The 17,548-nt window shown below is 43.5% G+C and overlaps 1 protein-coding gene across 1 annotated transcript; it reads left to right on the top strand.

Moving 5' to 3' along the window:
* Window positions 1–7,836: 7,836 nt before the first annotated feature.
* Window positions 7,837–9,345, top strand: LOC134569249 (cyclin-T2-like). The gene has a single exon (XM_063428164.1). The coding sequence runs from the start codon at window positions 7,837–7,839 to the stop codon at window positions 9,343–9,345; it is 1,509 nt and encodes a 502-aa protein (XP_063284234.1).
* Window positions 9,346–17,548: the final 8,203 nt, after the last annotated feature.

Below are 17,548 nucleotides of genomic sequence, written 5' to 3'. Positions count from 1 at the left end.
TGATAGACATACCTGCAAACCCTTCTAACTTCTGTAGCTTGCGCTTAATATCTCCGTAAGCTTGGCTGACAAAGGCGGAGTTCACCATTCGGGAATTATCTGCGTCTTCCGGATTAAAGGGGGTATACAAGCGGTATGCCTCCAATAATCGGTCATAAAAGACACTGGGCGCTTCATCACTTTTCTGAATCACCTCAACTGTCTTCGACATATTAATGGCTTTCTTCCCTCCGGCTTTCATGCCAGCAATTATAGCGTCTCTATAGGCTCTGAGTTGAACCATATCTGCGCCATTTACATTCCAGTCGGGATCGGTGTTAGGATAATGTGTTGCGACCCATGCTGCTGGATTGGCTTGATTCAAAGCACGGGCTCTATCCTCTAGCGCTTTAATGGCCGCTTGATTAATCCTTGTCCTTTCCTCATTATTAAACAAAGTCATTAATAACTGCTGGCAATCAGCCCATGTCGGGTTATGTGTCTGAACTATCGAGGTGAACAGATCGGTCATAGCTTGTGGTTTCTCAGTGTACGAGGAATTGTGGGTCTTCCAATTCAAGAGATCGGTAGTCGTGAACGGGACATATACGAAGACTGGGTCAGCATGTGCCATTTGACCTGCGGCATCGATATAGGCTGACCCGGGATTCAGACGAAGAGGCATCTGATAATGTTTTAATTGTTGGGTACCGGTCAGTTGTCGGGTTAGTATGGGGCTACGTGGAGGGGCGTCAGTTAGAGGTTCCGGTCGGGGGGTAATAAAGCATGAGGATGTGGGAGCTTGGTTTTGGGAAAAGTTAGTAAATAGAACACTTCGGGCCGAGCTAGAAGAAGCTTGACCGGAAGTCTGAAGTGGCGCCAAATCAGGATATTCAGATCTAATGGGGGTTGGTTCTGGTTCCGGAAGGGGATATTTAGTACGAGAGGGGGTGGATTCTGTACTGGAGGAGGAAGCGGAAGTGGATGGGGGCAATGGGGGAAGGGGTGCAGGACTTCCTGCATTCGCGTCACTTCCTCTTAAAGGAAAGTAAGGGGGCGGCAAAGGGATCTCGGACTCAGGGGGCGTGTCCAAAATGGGCCTAACACCAGTCCTAGTGGACAAACAAGTCCTAGCCACCATGAGGCGACATTGCTCCTCGTGGCATGTCTGAATCCATTTTGGCGAGTCATTTACGGCCTGTCTCCAACAATCAATATAAGGAAACTGCCCGTAAAGTTCAGGCCTACCCGATACAGCCACGTGTACGCGCTGTACCAGAGTTGGATCCAAACTGCCACGTGGCGGCCATGCCGCAACCAAAGTAGGCCACTCCCTAGTACACAAAGTGACCAAACGTACAGGAGACATTTTAACCCCAAAATCACATGTTTTGGATCCCTTTTTAAAATTCTTTACCATACAACCTAAGGGATCCGGAATCGTTGACTCCGACGCGCCCATACTTATCAATGGAACGTCGTTGACAACAAATACTATGCACACGTACTTTTCAACAGTCACACCCGTTTCCTCTGGCAACAGCACCACGTGGTACGGTTACCAAGTGAAACGTACACAATAACACAATAAACACTCAGGGAATTCCCATACACACACAGCTGTTACACCAGTCACTAGATAATCAATATTATGCCCTTTGGCGAAACTATACAGTCACCCACGCTATAATTCTCTATATATGAATTACCCGTCTATAACACACCCCAGTAACATCGTCTTTTACAAATAGCGGTTACAGTACGGTTAGCATAGGTCAAAGCACAATTTAAGGTCACAATACAATTATTAGTGGTTATGGTGTTAAACATGCAATAGACGACAATGATTAGTACTTATATACAGTGTCAGTAAATATACAGGGTTATGGTACCGTGCACTATGATACAGCAACACACTATTAACACTCTCGCTAGACGGCTGAGCTCGCGCTATCTAACAAGATATACACTTTACTAAACAATCTTTAACACATTTACAATTCCCAACTAAGCTATTGGCCAGTACCTTGAATGGACTACCTAAAACTATGTACACCCGTTTTGGTTAGCCACACTGCCCAAGCACCACATATAGCGAGCTAGAGGACTGAATTTACACAGACGCCTCTTAGTCGATTACTATCAAAAATCTAGTGGGTTCCAAATTTACACGCCTTCCCACTTAGCCAAGATAGGTTGAGAGCTAGCGAACCGAATTTACACAGGCGCCGCTTAGTCTCCCGGTCCCTCCGACCTAGCGAACGTAATATACACCCTAGAACGCTAGTCTAGACAAGACACCGGTGTCCGGCTAGGGCTATTTACACCAGAACCCCGCCTGACTAACCAAATCAAACGGTCTGACTAAAGAGCGTTCGATTGAGCGGTGCGCCTTCGCTCCTTCCCTCCGACAGAGGGAGCAGATTCCATACACAAATAACCCCTTATGGGCCTACCGCACAATCGGTATACCCCTAGTGGGTCTGCCGTCTAAAACAGCAGTTGTCTTACCTCCTCGTTCCTGAACCTGAGTTCACACTCATCGACGGGGACACCCCAGCACTTCTTACGTAGAGGCCGATGATCTCCTGGACAACAGACCAGTGGCGCCGAGACGAAGGGAGGTCCACGCAGAAGTTCAGGGGTGCAGCCGTAGAGAACGTGGGCAAAGATAGACCGTCTCACGCCTCTGCTTCTCAGCTACCGTTGAACGATGAGCTTCCCGGCCAATGCACCAAATGATACCGGAGAAACTGACGGAAGCCAAGCACAGAGAGATGGACACAGGTTTCTTCAGGAAGGAAGAGATTCTTTATTGGATCACCGATCGGGACTCAGAGAGACTAATGTCACCAAAATACAGCAAGTTCTGAGCAATAGTGCAGGCTCCTTATATAGGCACATAACTCCTCCCGTATTAAGCTCCACCCGCACATTCTCTTGACCAATCAATACAAATAAGAATTAACTTCCTGCTTGACCGCATGGCCTGTCCAGCACAATGAAGGAGGGGAATACTACATCCTGTATTCTTGCACATGCTCCGTACACTACTGATCGTATCTTGCCTCGTGCACCCAACTGATCGATACGTCAGCATATGCACGTACACATGCCACGTGGTAATCTCGGCCTACTAAATTTATTTTTACCGAGATTCCACCACAAAAACATTACAAAATAGTATATTGTTATACTTTGCAAACAGTCTCATTGCACTAGACATTTCAATACAGTACAAGATTGAACAGATAGATATTCAGTTTTAAAGGTTGAAGCCAGTTCAGTTTTTTATTCCTAATTATTTTAAAAGCCACACCAGGATGACCTAAAACTAGATCTACATCCCTGTAGTTCTCCGGATGAATCCGTTCCCCTTGTGGGTTTTCCTCCTAATATGTAGACACAGCTGGCTCCACTTTTACACCAAGCCTATGTATTAAACAAAAAACAAAACAAAGAAAAGCGAAAATGTGGTAATTACTGTTTCTTCATTTCTTGAGACGTAATAATAATATTATTCCAGTGGAAGTGTTTAGTTAACGGACATCAAATTATTAATTCCACTAAGTGATTATTTTATTATTTTAGAGGAAAAGTGAATCTGAACAAGCACGCATTTATATAATTTCTTCTTCTACTACACAGACATAAAAATTCAAATATTGATGGCTTAAAATTATGTTTTATGCTTTGTATTTATTCTCTATTTTTCTAGAAAGCTCTGTTTGTCTCTAAAACAGAAGGGGTTAAGTTAGCGATTTTAATTCTCTGAGATGGTTTGTGGCTTTAGTCAGAAAAACAGAAAAATGTTTCCTAGCATGCTACGAGAATTCATTTTTCATTTGTTTACTTTGTGTAGTTAAATTTAATAGGCGAGTTTTCTGACACATTTATTTTGGGTGGGGGAGGGGGACTGAGAATAATTATGCATAGTGTTTTTTTGAGTGATGTCATGTATTTTGCTTTATATGGATAGTGCTAATTACTGATGTATGGATATCTAGGTGTAAATTGACCATATCTAATGTACTCATATTACATCTGAGAGCTCGGGACCTTTTGAGTAAGAGGTTATTTCTTGATGTGAATAATTACTAAAACATAAAAATAGAATTCTAAACTTTAGACCAAAACTGTAACATTTCGGCAAAACTATATTCCAGTTCGGCTGTTTTGGCAAAACAAAATGCATTTACTCTCTTTTATTTCTGGGAGTTTAAATGGCACAACATAGGCAAAAACAGTTGATCTAAAACGATTCTCCAAATCAGCTATAGTGACAACTTGCCTATTTTGGCTTACATTGTCAGGCTTATTCGCTAAAGTGAGAATTGAAGGGGAGTTCGAAGTTAATTTCAAATAAGTCAAAATAGATGAAAAAACGTCCAATGCTTTCCATTCAGCTGCTCTGACCATAACCCCTTAAGGACCAAACTTCTGGAATAAAAGGGAATCATGACATGCCACACATGCCATATGTCCTTAAGGGGTTGAATTGTAAATTCACTTCGAATTTTCACTTTAGTAAATAGCCCTTTGTGTTATCCAGAATTCAGTTTACTAAAATGCAGTTTAATAAGGTTAAATAAATAAACAGTAGTACTTTTTAAACATGTGCTTACCTTTTCAGCATATCCTGGAACCTGACTACAAGAGACCTTCCCACATCAGCAAATATTTACAGAAAGAAGAAAAAAAAACCTATCACAATGGAGTGAGTGGCTTTAGGAGTTCATGAAATAGTAGTCAGGATGCTAGAAGACTTTACAGAAAATCAGTACCACCATTAAGATATGGAATATAGGATACTGCAGATATCTAGCAAAAATGTCAATAGTTCTTTAGAGACATCCAAAATAAATGCAAACATCGACCTGCTTCATATTCAGGTCACATACAGGGTTATTTACTCAGTGAATTTTAAACTTAAAGGGAAACTGTAGTCACCAAATTAACTACAGCTTACTGTATTTGGTCTGGTGAGTATAATCGGTCCCTGCTGGCATTTTTATGTAAACACTGCCTTTTCAGAGAAAAGGTAATGTTTACATTGCTCCCCGGGGACACCAGCGCATTGGATTGGCTGAGATGGTCAATTCTGATGATCTCAGCCAAAGAGACGGGACAGGGCTAGCGGTCCCGTGCAGCACTTGAATAAAGGTAAGTTTTTATCCTATTTAAGGGGAAAGGGGGGTCCAGAAACCTATGTAGTGATTTTAACACTATAGGGTCAGGAAAACAGATTTGTATTCCTGACCCTATAGTATTCCTTTAGGGCCAGGCTAATTGAATTGAAAGCGTTGCTAACCTGATTTTTTTCCAGTTCATCTATTTTTACCTTAAATTTAAAATTTGCTTTGATTTAACCTTGAATTCTCACTATTGTAAATAAAATATCAGAAAATTAAGCCAACCAGCACACTCAGCCTTATTATAGTGTATAAACAGTAGCTATCACAAGGATTCCTCAAAGTTCTCAAATAAATATCAACACAAAAATGTATCTACAAAAAATAAACAAACATAAAATAGCGTAACACGGCATATACACTAACTGTATATCTAATTCAAGGTTAATCTCACAACTATAGAAGAAAATGGAGGCTCATCTCATGTGACAAAACTCTCTGAAGTAAAAAGGGTCTTCTGGATTCTCAAAGATTCATGTAAGAAAAATAGTGGTAAACCATAGTGCAACACTGTTGTATACAATGAAACAGCTTTATTACAACACACAAGATGAAAAGTGATTAAAAGACCATCATAATATACCTAAAGAAGCTTGATCTGATAAAGTGCAGGGAAATCTTGATGTGGATCTTAATTTCTTTAGAAGAACTATACATAAAGGGCATACAAATACTAATAAAAACGAAATAATAAAAACAACAGTGAGGCACATTAAAATAAGCCCTACGCGTTTTATCTTATAAAAAAACTTCCTATGGGGAATCAAAATAACAGGTGTCCACTGAAATAGTGACATACTACATAACACAAACACAAACCACATATATAGCATTTAGAATCCATCTTTGGATCGCATGTTAGCCAATCAATTTGTCTCCTATATGCCTGAATACATTAATCCAGATTAGATTTGTTTCAAAACTCTTGACTCTGGACGGTGGAGCGCATATGCACTTCAACTGCGTCGCTTCCTCTTCCAGTCGAGGATTTTGGGATAGTCTGCAGATATGTTGTGCGCGTTGTCTGTTCAGTGGAACGGACATGCGTTCAACCGACATGGCTTCCTCCTCTGGCTTTCCAATATTGTAGTCGTTTGGAACGCAAATGTTATAAAAACTCGGCATGTCCATTCCAACAATATATTGTGGTTTCTTTAAAAAATAAAAAAAAGTTAAAGAAAATATATATTAACACATACATTTAATTAATTGAAAATAGAGATATAAATAGAATAATCAAAGAGATGAGACTTATAATAGGAAACATATAGATAGTATTACTAACATTTGTGTTCCTTTAAATTCATTAAAAGCATCTCCAAAAAATATCAAAGTGCTGTTAACATTGAGTTACAACTGGGAAGAGTTGCATGGCTGAGAAAAAAAATGTCAGGTTTTTTGCTGACACATGATTTATGAAAGAATTTGATTTCTTTTAGACACCAGATGTCAAAAGTTCCTACCCTGTTTTAGTCCAGCAACGAAGCATTTTAGCCACAAATTAATCTGCATTTCACTGGACTAGGCTACATGTTTATTGGCCTCAGGATTTATTTAACAAAGGCAAAGTGTGTGCCAGGAAAAGTTGTTTTCTGACCATATTACGGGTTTATTAACATGCAGAGGAAATGCCCTGGGTCACAGTATGTTCAGGTCTGCAACCCAGAGGTCAGGTGTAATTGGCCTAAAAAGTGGCACATGGCAGGGAATAAGCTGTAACGATTTAGCTACTATCTATTTCACATCAAGACATTTCCATTCCAAAAAGACCTAATCGAAAGTAATCTGAAAATTGGAGAAAATAAAAAACATGCGCCCAGTCACTTAAAGACTTGTTTCCTTGCATGTTCTGCCCTAAATAACCCCGTTCATCTGAAATGTTTCCTTTATGGCAACAAAAGCCTGTGAAGACCATCTGATCACAATCTTGCATTAGCAACTGTGACTGAGCAAATATTATTGTTTTGTAAGCAAAAAAAATGAATATTTCAATGTCAGACTACCACAACCAAATAGGGGAACATGAGAACACTTCTGGAATATATGTGCAATAAGAATGGAAAGCACCTCATTGTTTCCTATTGTGTCTAAATCAATCAGCAGAAATTATCATTCATTATCTACAGGAACAGTAGTTAAAGGAACACTATAGTCACCTAAACTACTTTAGCTAAATAAAGCAGTTTTAGCCTGCCACAATGCCAATGTACCCCATTTTTGGCAGGTCCTCTCCTAGCAAACTAATGCCAGGATAGTTCATATTGTGTGGCTATAACTTTTCTAGTATAATGTCATTATATTTGCTATTATGACAGTAAATAATGCTATTTTACTGTCATACAGACCTTTTTTTTATTTTTATTTTTCAGAATATGACTAAAATAAATAAAAAATAAAAAACATTACTAATACAGTGTCAATTCTGGGATAATAAGTAGAACAATTAGCAACAGTTATTACTATCACAGTAACAGAAGCATAAACTTTAGTTAATTACTTCACAATGATGTAGGTTAGCTAACTGCTTTGTGATCATAATGACTATGCTTCCTTGGAGATGGAACACTGTAAAGTTGCCCCTATTGATGGAATGTTGTCATGTCTATGACATCACATCTGTGAAGACACGTCTGAAGAGTGTGAAGCAGAATTTGTAAGAGGAGTGATGGAAGACTACGGATCTCTCAAAGATCACTGGCTTTTTAGCCAACAGCAATTGGATAACACCCCATCTAGGCAGTGTGGGGTAACTACGGACAAGGAGCTCTTGTTTCGCCAGGAGGCGGCCAGTCTGATTCAGGATCTGGGCCAGCGGCTCGATATGTCCCAGCTCACCATAAACACTGCCGTGGTGTACATGCATAGGTTCTACATGCAGCAATCTTTCACCAAGTACCACCGCTATGACATTTCTTCTGCGGCCTTGGTAGTCGCTGCTAAAGCTTTAAGCAAGCAACAGAAGACAGAAGATGTCCTTAAGATGGCCCATGCCATCCTTTATTCGAAGGAGCCAGAGCTTGACCCCACAAGCCAGAGGTATTTGCAACAGGAGAAGAAGCTAGTGTGTCTGGAAAGCATCTTAACTCAGACTTTGGGCTTTCAGGTCACTGTGGAACATCCCCACATGCATGTGATGAAATATATCCAGTCAATGGAAGTCTGCAACGACTTTGCACTGGCATGCTATCTCATGGCAACCAGCTGCTTGCACGTGACAACTCTCTGCCTTCAATACAAACCCGCGGTACTAGCCTGCCTGAGCATTCACATGGCTTGCAAATGGTCCAGGTGTGAAATGCCAGTATCAACAAAGGGCAAGCTCTGGTGGCAATGTGTGGATCAATCTGTTTCTCCTGAGTTGCTGGAGCAGCTTAGTGATGAATTTCTGCACATATACCAGAAGACTCCAAATGCACTGAGAAGGTTCAGACAGTGGAGGCCTAAGAAGGCTTCAACGAAGCCCAAGTCTGGCTGGACAATTGGCAAATTTCTGCTTATTCCTCTTTTGTCCAATAAGCCTGTCACTGGCATCCCTGCCAAAGCAGATTTTCCCAAAGCAGCCTCCTCAGCCTTTCGTACACCTGTACATGAGAATGCAGGAAAACCATCCATCCAGATAGCTTCTAATCTAGATAAAATTGCAACATCTGGGACGAAACAAGTTAATAATCCCAAGCCAAAAAACTATTTTGCCACAGACTTTAAAAACGCTATAAAATATTTCAGCGGGTCTTACCATGGTGAGAACTTTGTTAAGGCAGAGTATGCTCATAAAACAGCTGAAAAACAGCAAATCCTCCCACCTTCAGTGACTTTCCATAGAATATCACTGGAGAAATACAGGGAAATGGCTAAACAGAAGATGGCCAATGTTAATGCAAGGAATGAGCACGCAGCACTACACAAGGAACCACATCAAAACAAGCACAATCCTGCTCCTGGTGGCAGCTCAGTCAAGTCAACCCATGAACTGATGGTTCAACTTTCAAACTCTGATAAGGATAAAAAGGAATCATTTGGTGAAAAAGACACAGGTGTACCTCTACAGAGCCAAACATCCATTTCACCTGTTCCCTCCAGCAAAGAGACCCTGAAAAGGAAAATAACCTCTCCTCCCACTGACAGTCACAGCTCTTCCAATGAGGGTAGTGGCGGCAAACGCAAACATCACTAACTGGAGCACGGAAGTGGAAACAGCACCAGTATGCAAACAAGTTGAATTACTTTTATTTATTTGATAAGGTGTTTAAATCATATAAAATAAAATATATAAAACAATTTGCTATGACTATTCAAAGTGAAATTCTGTTACTGTGTAAAATTACCTGTAATTGTGTTTCCTTTTCACTTACATTAGCTTTACTGGGAAATCCCAAATCATTTGATGTACTAATTTAAAGCAAAGATTGGAGAACTGACAACAGGTGAGTCTGTAGTCTCCCCGCAGGGAGCATTTATCGTAGCATGTCTCTTAAAGGAACACTATAGTCACCTACATTTCTTTAGCTAAATAAAGCAGTTTTAGTGTATAGATCATTCCCCTGCAATTTCACTGCTCAATTCACTGTCATTTAGGAGTTAAATCACTTTGTTTCTGTTTATGCAGCCCTAGCCACACCTCCCCTGGCTATGATTAACAGAGCCTGCATGAAAAAAAAAATACTGGTTTCACTTTCAAACAGATGTAATTTACCTTAAATAATTGTATCTCAATCTCTAAATTGAACTTTAATCACATACAGGAGGCTCTTGCAGGGTCTAGCAAGCTATTAACATAGCAGGGGTTAAGAAAATCTTAATTAAACAGAACTTGCAATAAAGAAAGCCTAAATAGGGCTCTCTTTACAGGAAGTGTTTATGGAAGGCTGTGCAAGTCACATGCAGGGGGGTGTGACTAGGGTTCATAAACAAACGGCTTTAACTCCTAAATGGCAGAGGATTGAGCAGTGAGGTTGCAGGGGCATGTTCTATACACCAAAACTGCTTCATTAAGCTAAAGTTGTTCAGGTGACTATAGTGTCCCTTTAAGGTCTTGATCCACCATCAATTTGTGTCTTGGGATTCTCTTCCTACAGGATTATGGTTAGGTTGCCGTTTCAATTTATTTAGAGACCTCTTGGGCAGCGGAGACGACTTTCAATGCCTATGGATCTGTAGATCAGGCTAAAGAGGAGTGTATACAGAATGTGTATATTGGTCTCTTAGTATAATATATTAGCCTCTTAGCATAATAGCATATTTTATAGTATTCACCAAGTAAGTCTATGAGCTCAAACAGGAGGGCTAACGATGACACTAACAAATATACGCTATTTGTTAGAAGAACAGAGGCTTTGTTATATATCTTGGCACTCTGTGGTCTATAGAGGAGATGAAAAACTGGGAGAAGCACATTGGACAGGTCCTCAAATTCCAAGTGACGTGTAGTGGGGAAAGAGAGGAGAAATATATGGTGCAATATGTAAAATTTCCAAATTGAAAACAGAAGGAAATACACTTACAGTGTAGGGAGCTATCTCTTAGTTTTAGATGTAGCATCTGAGCACTACAATCCCCGCCTATGGATATAATGGTGAAATCTTGGTCCGACTGAATCAGTTATGCATATGTAACATAAACACAAGAGCAAAAAATCGTGCAATATGTCAGGAAACCAAAAATGTATCTAATGGAAAGATGCATTTTCCCTACATCCTTTTTAGCATATAGCTTTTTATTAGTGCAGATTTCTAAGACATACAAACATAGAATGTGACGGCAGATAAGAACCATTCGGCCCATCTAGTCTGCCCATCTAGTCTGCCCAATTTTTTAAAATACTTTCATTAGTCCCTGGCCTTATCTTACAGTTAGGATAGCCTTATGCCTATCCCACGCATGCTTAAACTCCCTCACTGTGTTAACCTCTACCACTTCAGCTGGAAGCCTATTCCATGCATCCTCTACCCTCTCAGTAAAGTATAATATTTCCGGATATTATTTTTAAACCTTTGTCCCTCTAATTTAAGACTATGTCCTCTTGTTGTGGTAGTTTTTCTTCTTTTAAATATAGTCTCCTCCTTTACTGTGTTGATTCCCTTTATGTATTTAAATGTTTCTATCATATCCCCCCTGTCTCGTCTTTTCTCCAAGCTATACATGTTAAAGGGAAACTCCAGGCACCCAGACCACTTCTGCCCATTGGAGTGGACTGGGTGCCAACTCCCACTACCCTAACCCTGCAACTGTAAATATTGCAGTTTTCATAAGCTTTCTACTAGACAGCCACTAGCGGGCACTTCCTGGTTTATAGCACAGAAAAAAGCGCTGAAATCCCCATAGGAAAGCATTGAAAGCATCTGACGGATGACGTCGGCAGGGCAGGATCGTGGGTGGACCCTGAACCAGCGATGAGGGACTGGATAAAGGTAAGTCACTTAAGGGGTTTTAACCCCTTCAGCAACCTGGGATGGGGGGTGGGACGGAGAGGGGACCTGCAGTGCCAGGAAAACGGATTGTTTTCCTGGCACTTGAGTGTCCTTTTAAGTTCCTTTAACCTTTCCTTGTAAATTTCCCACACCATTTTTTGGAGCTAGATTGTTACTTTACAATTTAGCTCCTTTTCATCTTTTATATATTCCTCTTTTTGTCCTCTTTTTTTTTAACCCTTTCCTAAAGATGGTCTCCTTGCCACTTTATGGGGCTATTCCATCTCCACTTTTGTTTTAGTTTGAATATTTTTATTGGTTTCACAACATATAAGCAGTTAGCAATTTTGTTTGTGATAAAACAGGTATCCGCCCACTCAGGGGCGTATGCTTTCGTATATAATCAGGTTTGCATTGTGTCGCCTGCGCAGAGGCATTGTTATCATTGCATAAGTGTTATAGCATAGTTTTCCTTGTTTGTTTGTTTGCTTTTGTACCTCAGTGTGACCTGTATTGCATGGTGGATGCAATTGGGCCGACTTGTGTGACCCTGTTGGCTCCTGCCTTGTGCATATTTGCTTTTGCGCCAGTAGGTAGTGTCTTTTTGCTGATATTTTGTGGCTGTATGTTTCTCATGTCTTGCTTCTTTGCTAGTGGCATTCGATTTGTTGGCCTTCTGGCTGTGCCTCTGCTGTGGGGCCTCTATCTGTTATTAGATGGAACTTGCTTATCTTTGCTTTTTTTATCTATAGGCAGCCGGAGTGGGTACTTGTCCTGTGCTTTCTGCAGCTAGGTGTGTCTAGGGTGTGCTTGTCTTCCCGTCTGCTTTGGTTGTCTATGTATTGTGTATGTCTACTCTGTATGTTGCGCCAACGAGCACATGTGCGTGGTTTGGGTTACCACTATGTCTTGTGTGTACAGGGTAGTTGGTATCGCTGCATACTGGTACAGGCTTGCCTGTGTTTTTCCTCTCTCCGGTGTTTGTCCCGTCTGTTATTATTGTGTCCTGTTCAGGTGTGTTCTCGGTGTGTGTTGTCTGTTGTATTATCTGTTTGGGCCTTGGTCTGGTGTTACCGGTCCCCATTGGGTATGTGTGCTTCCGCGGTGTGGTGTGCTGTTTGGTTCCATCTTTCCTGTGTGTACCTTTCTTCCTCGTTCTGGTTACGGTGGTCCCGGTCTTCATGGCGTGCCTGACTTTGGGGCGTTTTGGGCCCTGTTTCTCGTGGTGTTGTGTGTGAGTGTATCCTTCTTATTGTGTCGTCCTGACACATTTAACGTTTTTGCCGTGTGTTCTGTTTCTTGGCTTGGGGCCTCTCGGCCCCTTACTGCGTCAGTAGTCATCATTTTAAAGTGTCTTAGTGAATGCGTGTGGGTGTTGGTGCAGTAGGGTGTGGGGGGGGGGGGCATCAGGGGGGAGTGTCTAGTGTTCCCGTCCCCTGTCTCTGTCCCAACCCGTCCTGCCCCGCCGCCTCCCGTCCCACCCCCTGATCTCTCTGACGTGTCTCCTCTCTCCTCTTGTTACTACGTAGCTAGGCGATGTTGAAAGGCATTCGATGTGGTTAATCGTATCCAGTGGAACCAGCGCTTGGTGTACCGTTCTCTGTGTTTCGGGGTGTTTGCCTTCATGTCTTCGAATTTCCTCGTGTCTTCTACCTCTTCCATGCATCTCATTATCAGGGGGGTGTTGGCCTGTTTCCAGTAGATGGGTATGGTCGCTTTGGCTGCTTTTAGTTATCGTGGCATAACTGATCTGGTGTACGTCTTTGCGGTCGTGTTGGTGTGGTGGAGGAGGAAGGCCGCTGGAGAACCTGGGAGCATCTCGTCCGTTACGTCGTGTATTATGTTTCCTATCGTGTCCCAGAAGGGTCGGATTTGTGGACACATCCACCAGATATGTATGAACGTGCCCCTCTCCTCCCCGCATCGCCAGCATGTGCTGAGATGTTGGGGTTCCTGGCGTGGAGTGCCTTCGGTGTCAGGTACCATCTGGTGAGTATTTTATATGAGTTTTCTTGCAGGCGCGCTGAGCTTGGTGTTTTTTGTATCAATGTGATGCTTTTGTCCCAGTCCGCTTCTGTCATGGTCTCGCCTAGATCCTCTTCCCAGTTTCATATGCAGGGAGGTGCTAGCAGATATGTACCAGTGACCAGCATTGTGTATGTCTGTGAGATGGCTCGGGGTGTTTCGTTATCGTGCATGCATAGGCATAGGCGTGCGCAGCCTTCGGTGTGCACCCTAAAGCACAAACACACGCCGCATGTATATGTGTATATATATATATATATATATATATATATATATATATATATATATACACAAACACATATATACATACACTGCTGTGTGTGTGTGTGTGCTGTTAGTGTGCTGTGTGAGGGTGGTGTGTGTAAGGGTGCTGCTGTGTGTGTGTATGTGTGAGGGTGCTGGTAGTGTGCTATGTGGGTGAGGGTGTTTGTGTGTGTGTGTGTGTGTGTGAGGGTGCTGTTTGTGTGTGAGGGTGTTTGTGTGTGTTAGGGTCCTGTTAGTGTGCTGTGTGAGGGTGCTGTGTGTGTGAGGGTGCTGTTTGTGTGATGTGTGTGCATAGGCGTGCGCACGGGGTGTGCCGGGTGTGCCTAGGCACACCCTAATCCCCGCGGCACGCCTGTGAGTCCTGCAGGAACGCGTGGGAACAATGTTCCCACGCGTTCCTGCAGGCACTCTGCCACCCCCAAATGCCCTCCGAGTTCCCCCCGAGTTCCCCCTGTCATGGGGGGGAGGGCAAGAGTTAATGGACCCCCCCCCCGCCGGTCTCCATCTCAGCCGCGGCGAGAGAGCTGTGTGCTGTCTGCTTCCTCTCGCCGCGCGCCGTTTGCTGATGCCGGAGCCGGAATATGACGTCATATTCCGGCTCCCAGCTACAGCAGACAGCCCGCGCGGTGAGAGGAAGCAGACAGCACACAGCTCCCTCGCCGCGGCTGAGATGGAGACCGGCACCCGACCCACTGGACCCCAGGGACAAGTCCACGCCAGCACTCCAGGTAGGGAGGCTGGGTGGACAATTTTTAATTAAAAAAATAATAATTTGTGAGTGTCTGTGTGTGTGTCTAAGTGTGTGTGTGTGTGTCTGTCTAAGTAAGTCTGTGTGTGTGTGTGTGTGTGTGTCTAAGTATGTCTGTGTGTGTGTATCTAAGTATGTCTGTGTGTGTGTGTCTAAGTATGTCTGTGTGTGTATCTAAGTATGTCTGTGTGTGTGTGTGTGTCTAAGTATGTCTGTGTGTGTGTCTAAGTATGTCTGTGTGTGTGTGTGTGTGTCTAAGTATGTCTGTGTGTGTATCTAAGTATGTCTGTGTGTGTATCTAAGTATGTCTGTGAGTGTGTGTGTGTCTAAGTATGTGTGTGTCTGAGTATGTGAGTGTGTGTCTGTGTGAGTGTGTGTGTCTGTGAATGTATGTGTGTGTGTCTGTAAGTGTATGTGTGTGTGTCTGTAAGTGTATGTGTGTGTGTCTGTGAGTGTATGTGTGTGTGTCTGTGAGTGTATGTGTGTGTGTACGCGTATATATATGTGTGTGTGTCAGTGTGTGTGTGCACGTATATATACACGAGTGTATATTATTTTTTTGGGGGGGTGGGAATCAGACAAACAGCACCCTCACACACAGCACACTACCAGCACCCTCACACACAAACCGCACCCTCACACACAACACACTAACAACACCCTCACCCACATAGCACACTACCAGCACCCTCACACAGCGCACTAACAGCACACACACACACACACACACACACACAAACAGCAGTGTGTGTGTATGTATGTATATGTATATATATATATATAAAAAAATATATATATATATATATACATACATGCGGTGTGTGTTTGTGCTTTAGGGTGCACACCCTAATGCAATAGGCTGCGCACGCCTATGTGTGTGTGTGATGGTGCTGTGTGTGTGAGGGTGCTGTTTGTGTGATGTGTGTGGGTGTTGTGTATTTCTGAGGGTGCTGTTTGTGTGTGTGTGTTTGCGAGGGTGTTGTTAGTGTGCTGTGTGTGAGGGTGTTGTGTGTTTGTAAAGGTGCTGTGTGTGTTTGTGAGGGTGCGGTTAGTGTACTGTGTGTGTGAGGGTGCTGTATGTGTACTGTATGTGTGTGGGTGCTTTTTGGGTGCTGTGTGTGTGAGGGTTCTGTGTGTGTGCTGTTTGTGTGAGAGTGCTGTATGTCTGTAGGTGCTTTTTGTGTGTGGGTGCTGTATGTGTGTGTGTGTGCTGTATGTTTGGACAGATTGTGGAGGTGGGGGCAGATTAGTAAATATCCCCCCTCCCTTCTTACCTTATGTAGGGAGGGGGGATCCTTGCTGCCATGTGCAATCCCTGGTGGTCCAGTGGAGAGTGAACTCTAGCCTGCGGGGCTAGAGTTAACTCTCGTGAGATCTGAGCGTTGCCGCGGCAACGCTCAGATCTCGCCAGAGGAACCTGGCGGAGCTGCTGTCTAGAGCTCCCCGGGTCCTCTCCTGCCTCCCTTCATGCTGCTGTGGGCCGGTGAGGTAGATCTTTGATCTCCCCGCCGGCCCATGGAGGCTTAGAGCAGAGCCGACACTCAGCGCCGGTTCTGAGTGAGCCGACAGGGGAGAATAAAGTCCTGGGGAATAAAGTGTGGGAACCAAGATTCCCACCCCCCCAAAAAAATAATATACACTCCAGTGTGTGTATGTATATGTGTGTGTGTGTGTGTATATATATATATATATATATATATATATATATATATATATATATATATATATATATATATATATATATATACACACACACACTGACACGCATACTCAAACACACACACATACACTCACAGACACACACACACTCATACATTCATAGACACACACATTCACAGACACACTCATACATTCACAGACACACATATTCACATACACTGACACACATACACATTCGCAGACACACATTCACAGATACGCATACACACATTCACAGACACACACATTCACAGACACACACATATTCACATACACACACACATTCACACACACATTCACAGACACACACACACACATTCACACACACATACACAGTCAAAGACACACACACACACAAACAGACACACACACACACACAGACACACACACACACAAACACAGTCACAGACACACACACACACAGTCACAGACACACACACACAGTCACAGACACACACACACATTCACACACACACAAATGATTATTTTTTTAATTAAAAAAATGTCCACCCAGCCTCCCTACCTGGAGTGCTGGCGTGGACTTGTCCCTGGGGTCCAGTGGGTCGGGCGGCTCTCTCAATATCAGCCGCGGCGAGGGAGCTGTGTGCTCTCTGCTCCCTCTCGCCGCGTGGGCTGTCTGCTGTAGCTGGGAGCCGGAATATGACGTCATATTCCGGCTCCCAGCATCAGCAAGCAGCGCGCGGCGAGAGGGAGCAGAAAGCTCACAGCTCCCTCGCCGCGGCTGATATTGAGAGAGCCGACCGGGGGGGGGTCCATAACCTCTTGCCCCCCCCCTCCCATCCATGACAGGGAGGACATGGGGGGAGGAAGGGGGGCGCTGAGTGCCTGCAGGAACAGCGTTCCTGCACAAAAAAAGTGCAGGAACTTCGTTCCTGCAGGACTCAATCCATAGGCGTGCCGCTGGGATTAGGGTGTGCCCAGGCACACCCGGCACACCCCGTGCGCACGCCTATGTGCATAGGCATTTAAATTGTGTAATTTCCCTCTGTAGGGATGGTCTCTGTGGGATGGATCTGACGTATTGGGTGAGTTGTGCTCTTGCCAGTGTATGTGAGAAGGTGAGAGGTCTGTCCGGGAAGAGTTCTGTTAAAGGGCGGATGCCGAATGGGTTCGTGAGGACGTCTGTTATACGAGGCGTAGTGGTGCGTCCTACTAGGCCCGGTATTTGGCCAAAGTCTCCCGGGGGGAAGTCTGGGTTGCCCCTCAGTGGCAGC

This window comes from Pelobates fuscus, chromosome 7 (genome assembly GCF_036172605.1).
Source record: "Pelobates fuscus isolate aPelFus1 chromosome 7, aPelFus1.pri, whole genome shotgun sequence".
In the NCBI taxonomy this organism is placed as follows: Eukaryota; Metazoa; Chordata; class Amphibia; order Anura; family Pelobatidae; genus Pelobates; species Pelobates fuscus.
The sequence above is the reverse complement of the archived record's forward strand: the minus strand, read 5'-3'. Positions and strand labels throughout refer to the sequence as shown.

What these genes read in the sequence shown, in the direction of transcription:
- LOC134569249 (XM_063428164.1), top strand. Translation starts at nt 7,837, where the DNA reads ATGGAAGACTACGGATCTCTCAAAGATCACTGGCTTTTTAGCCAACAG.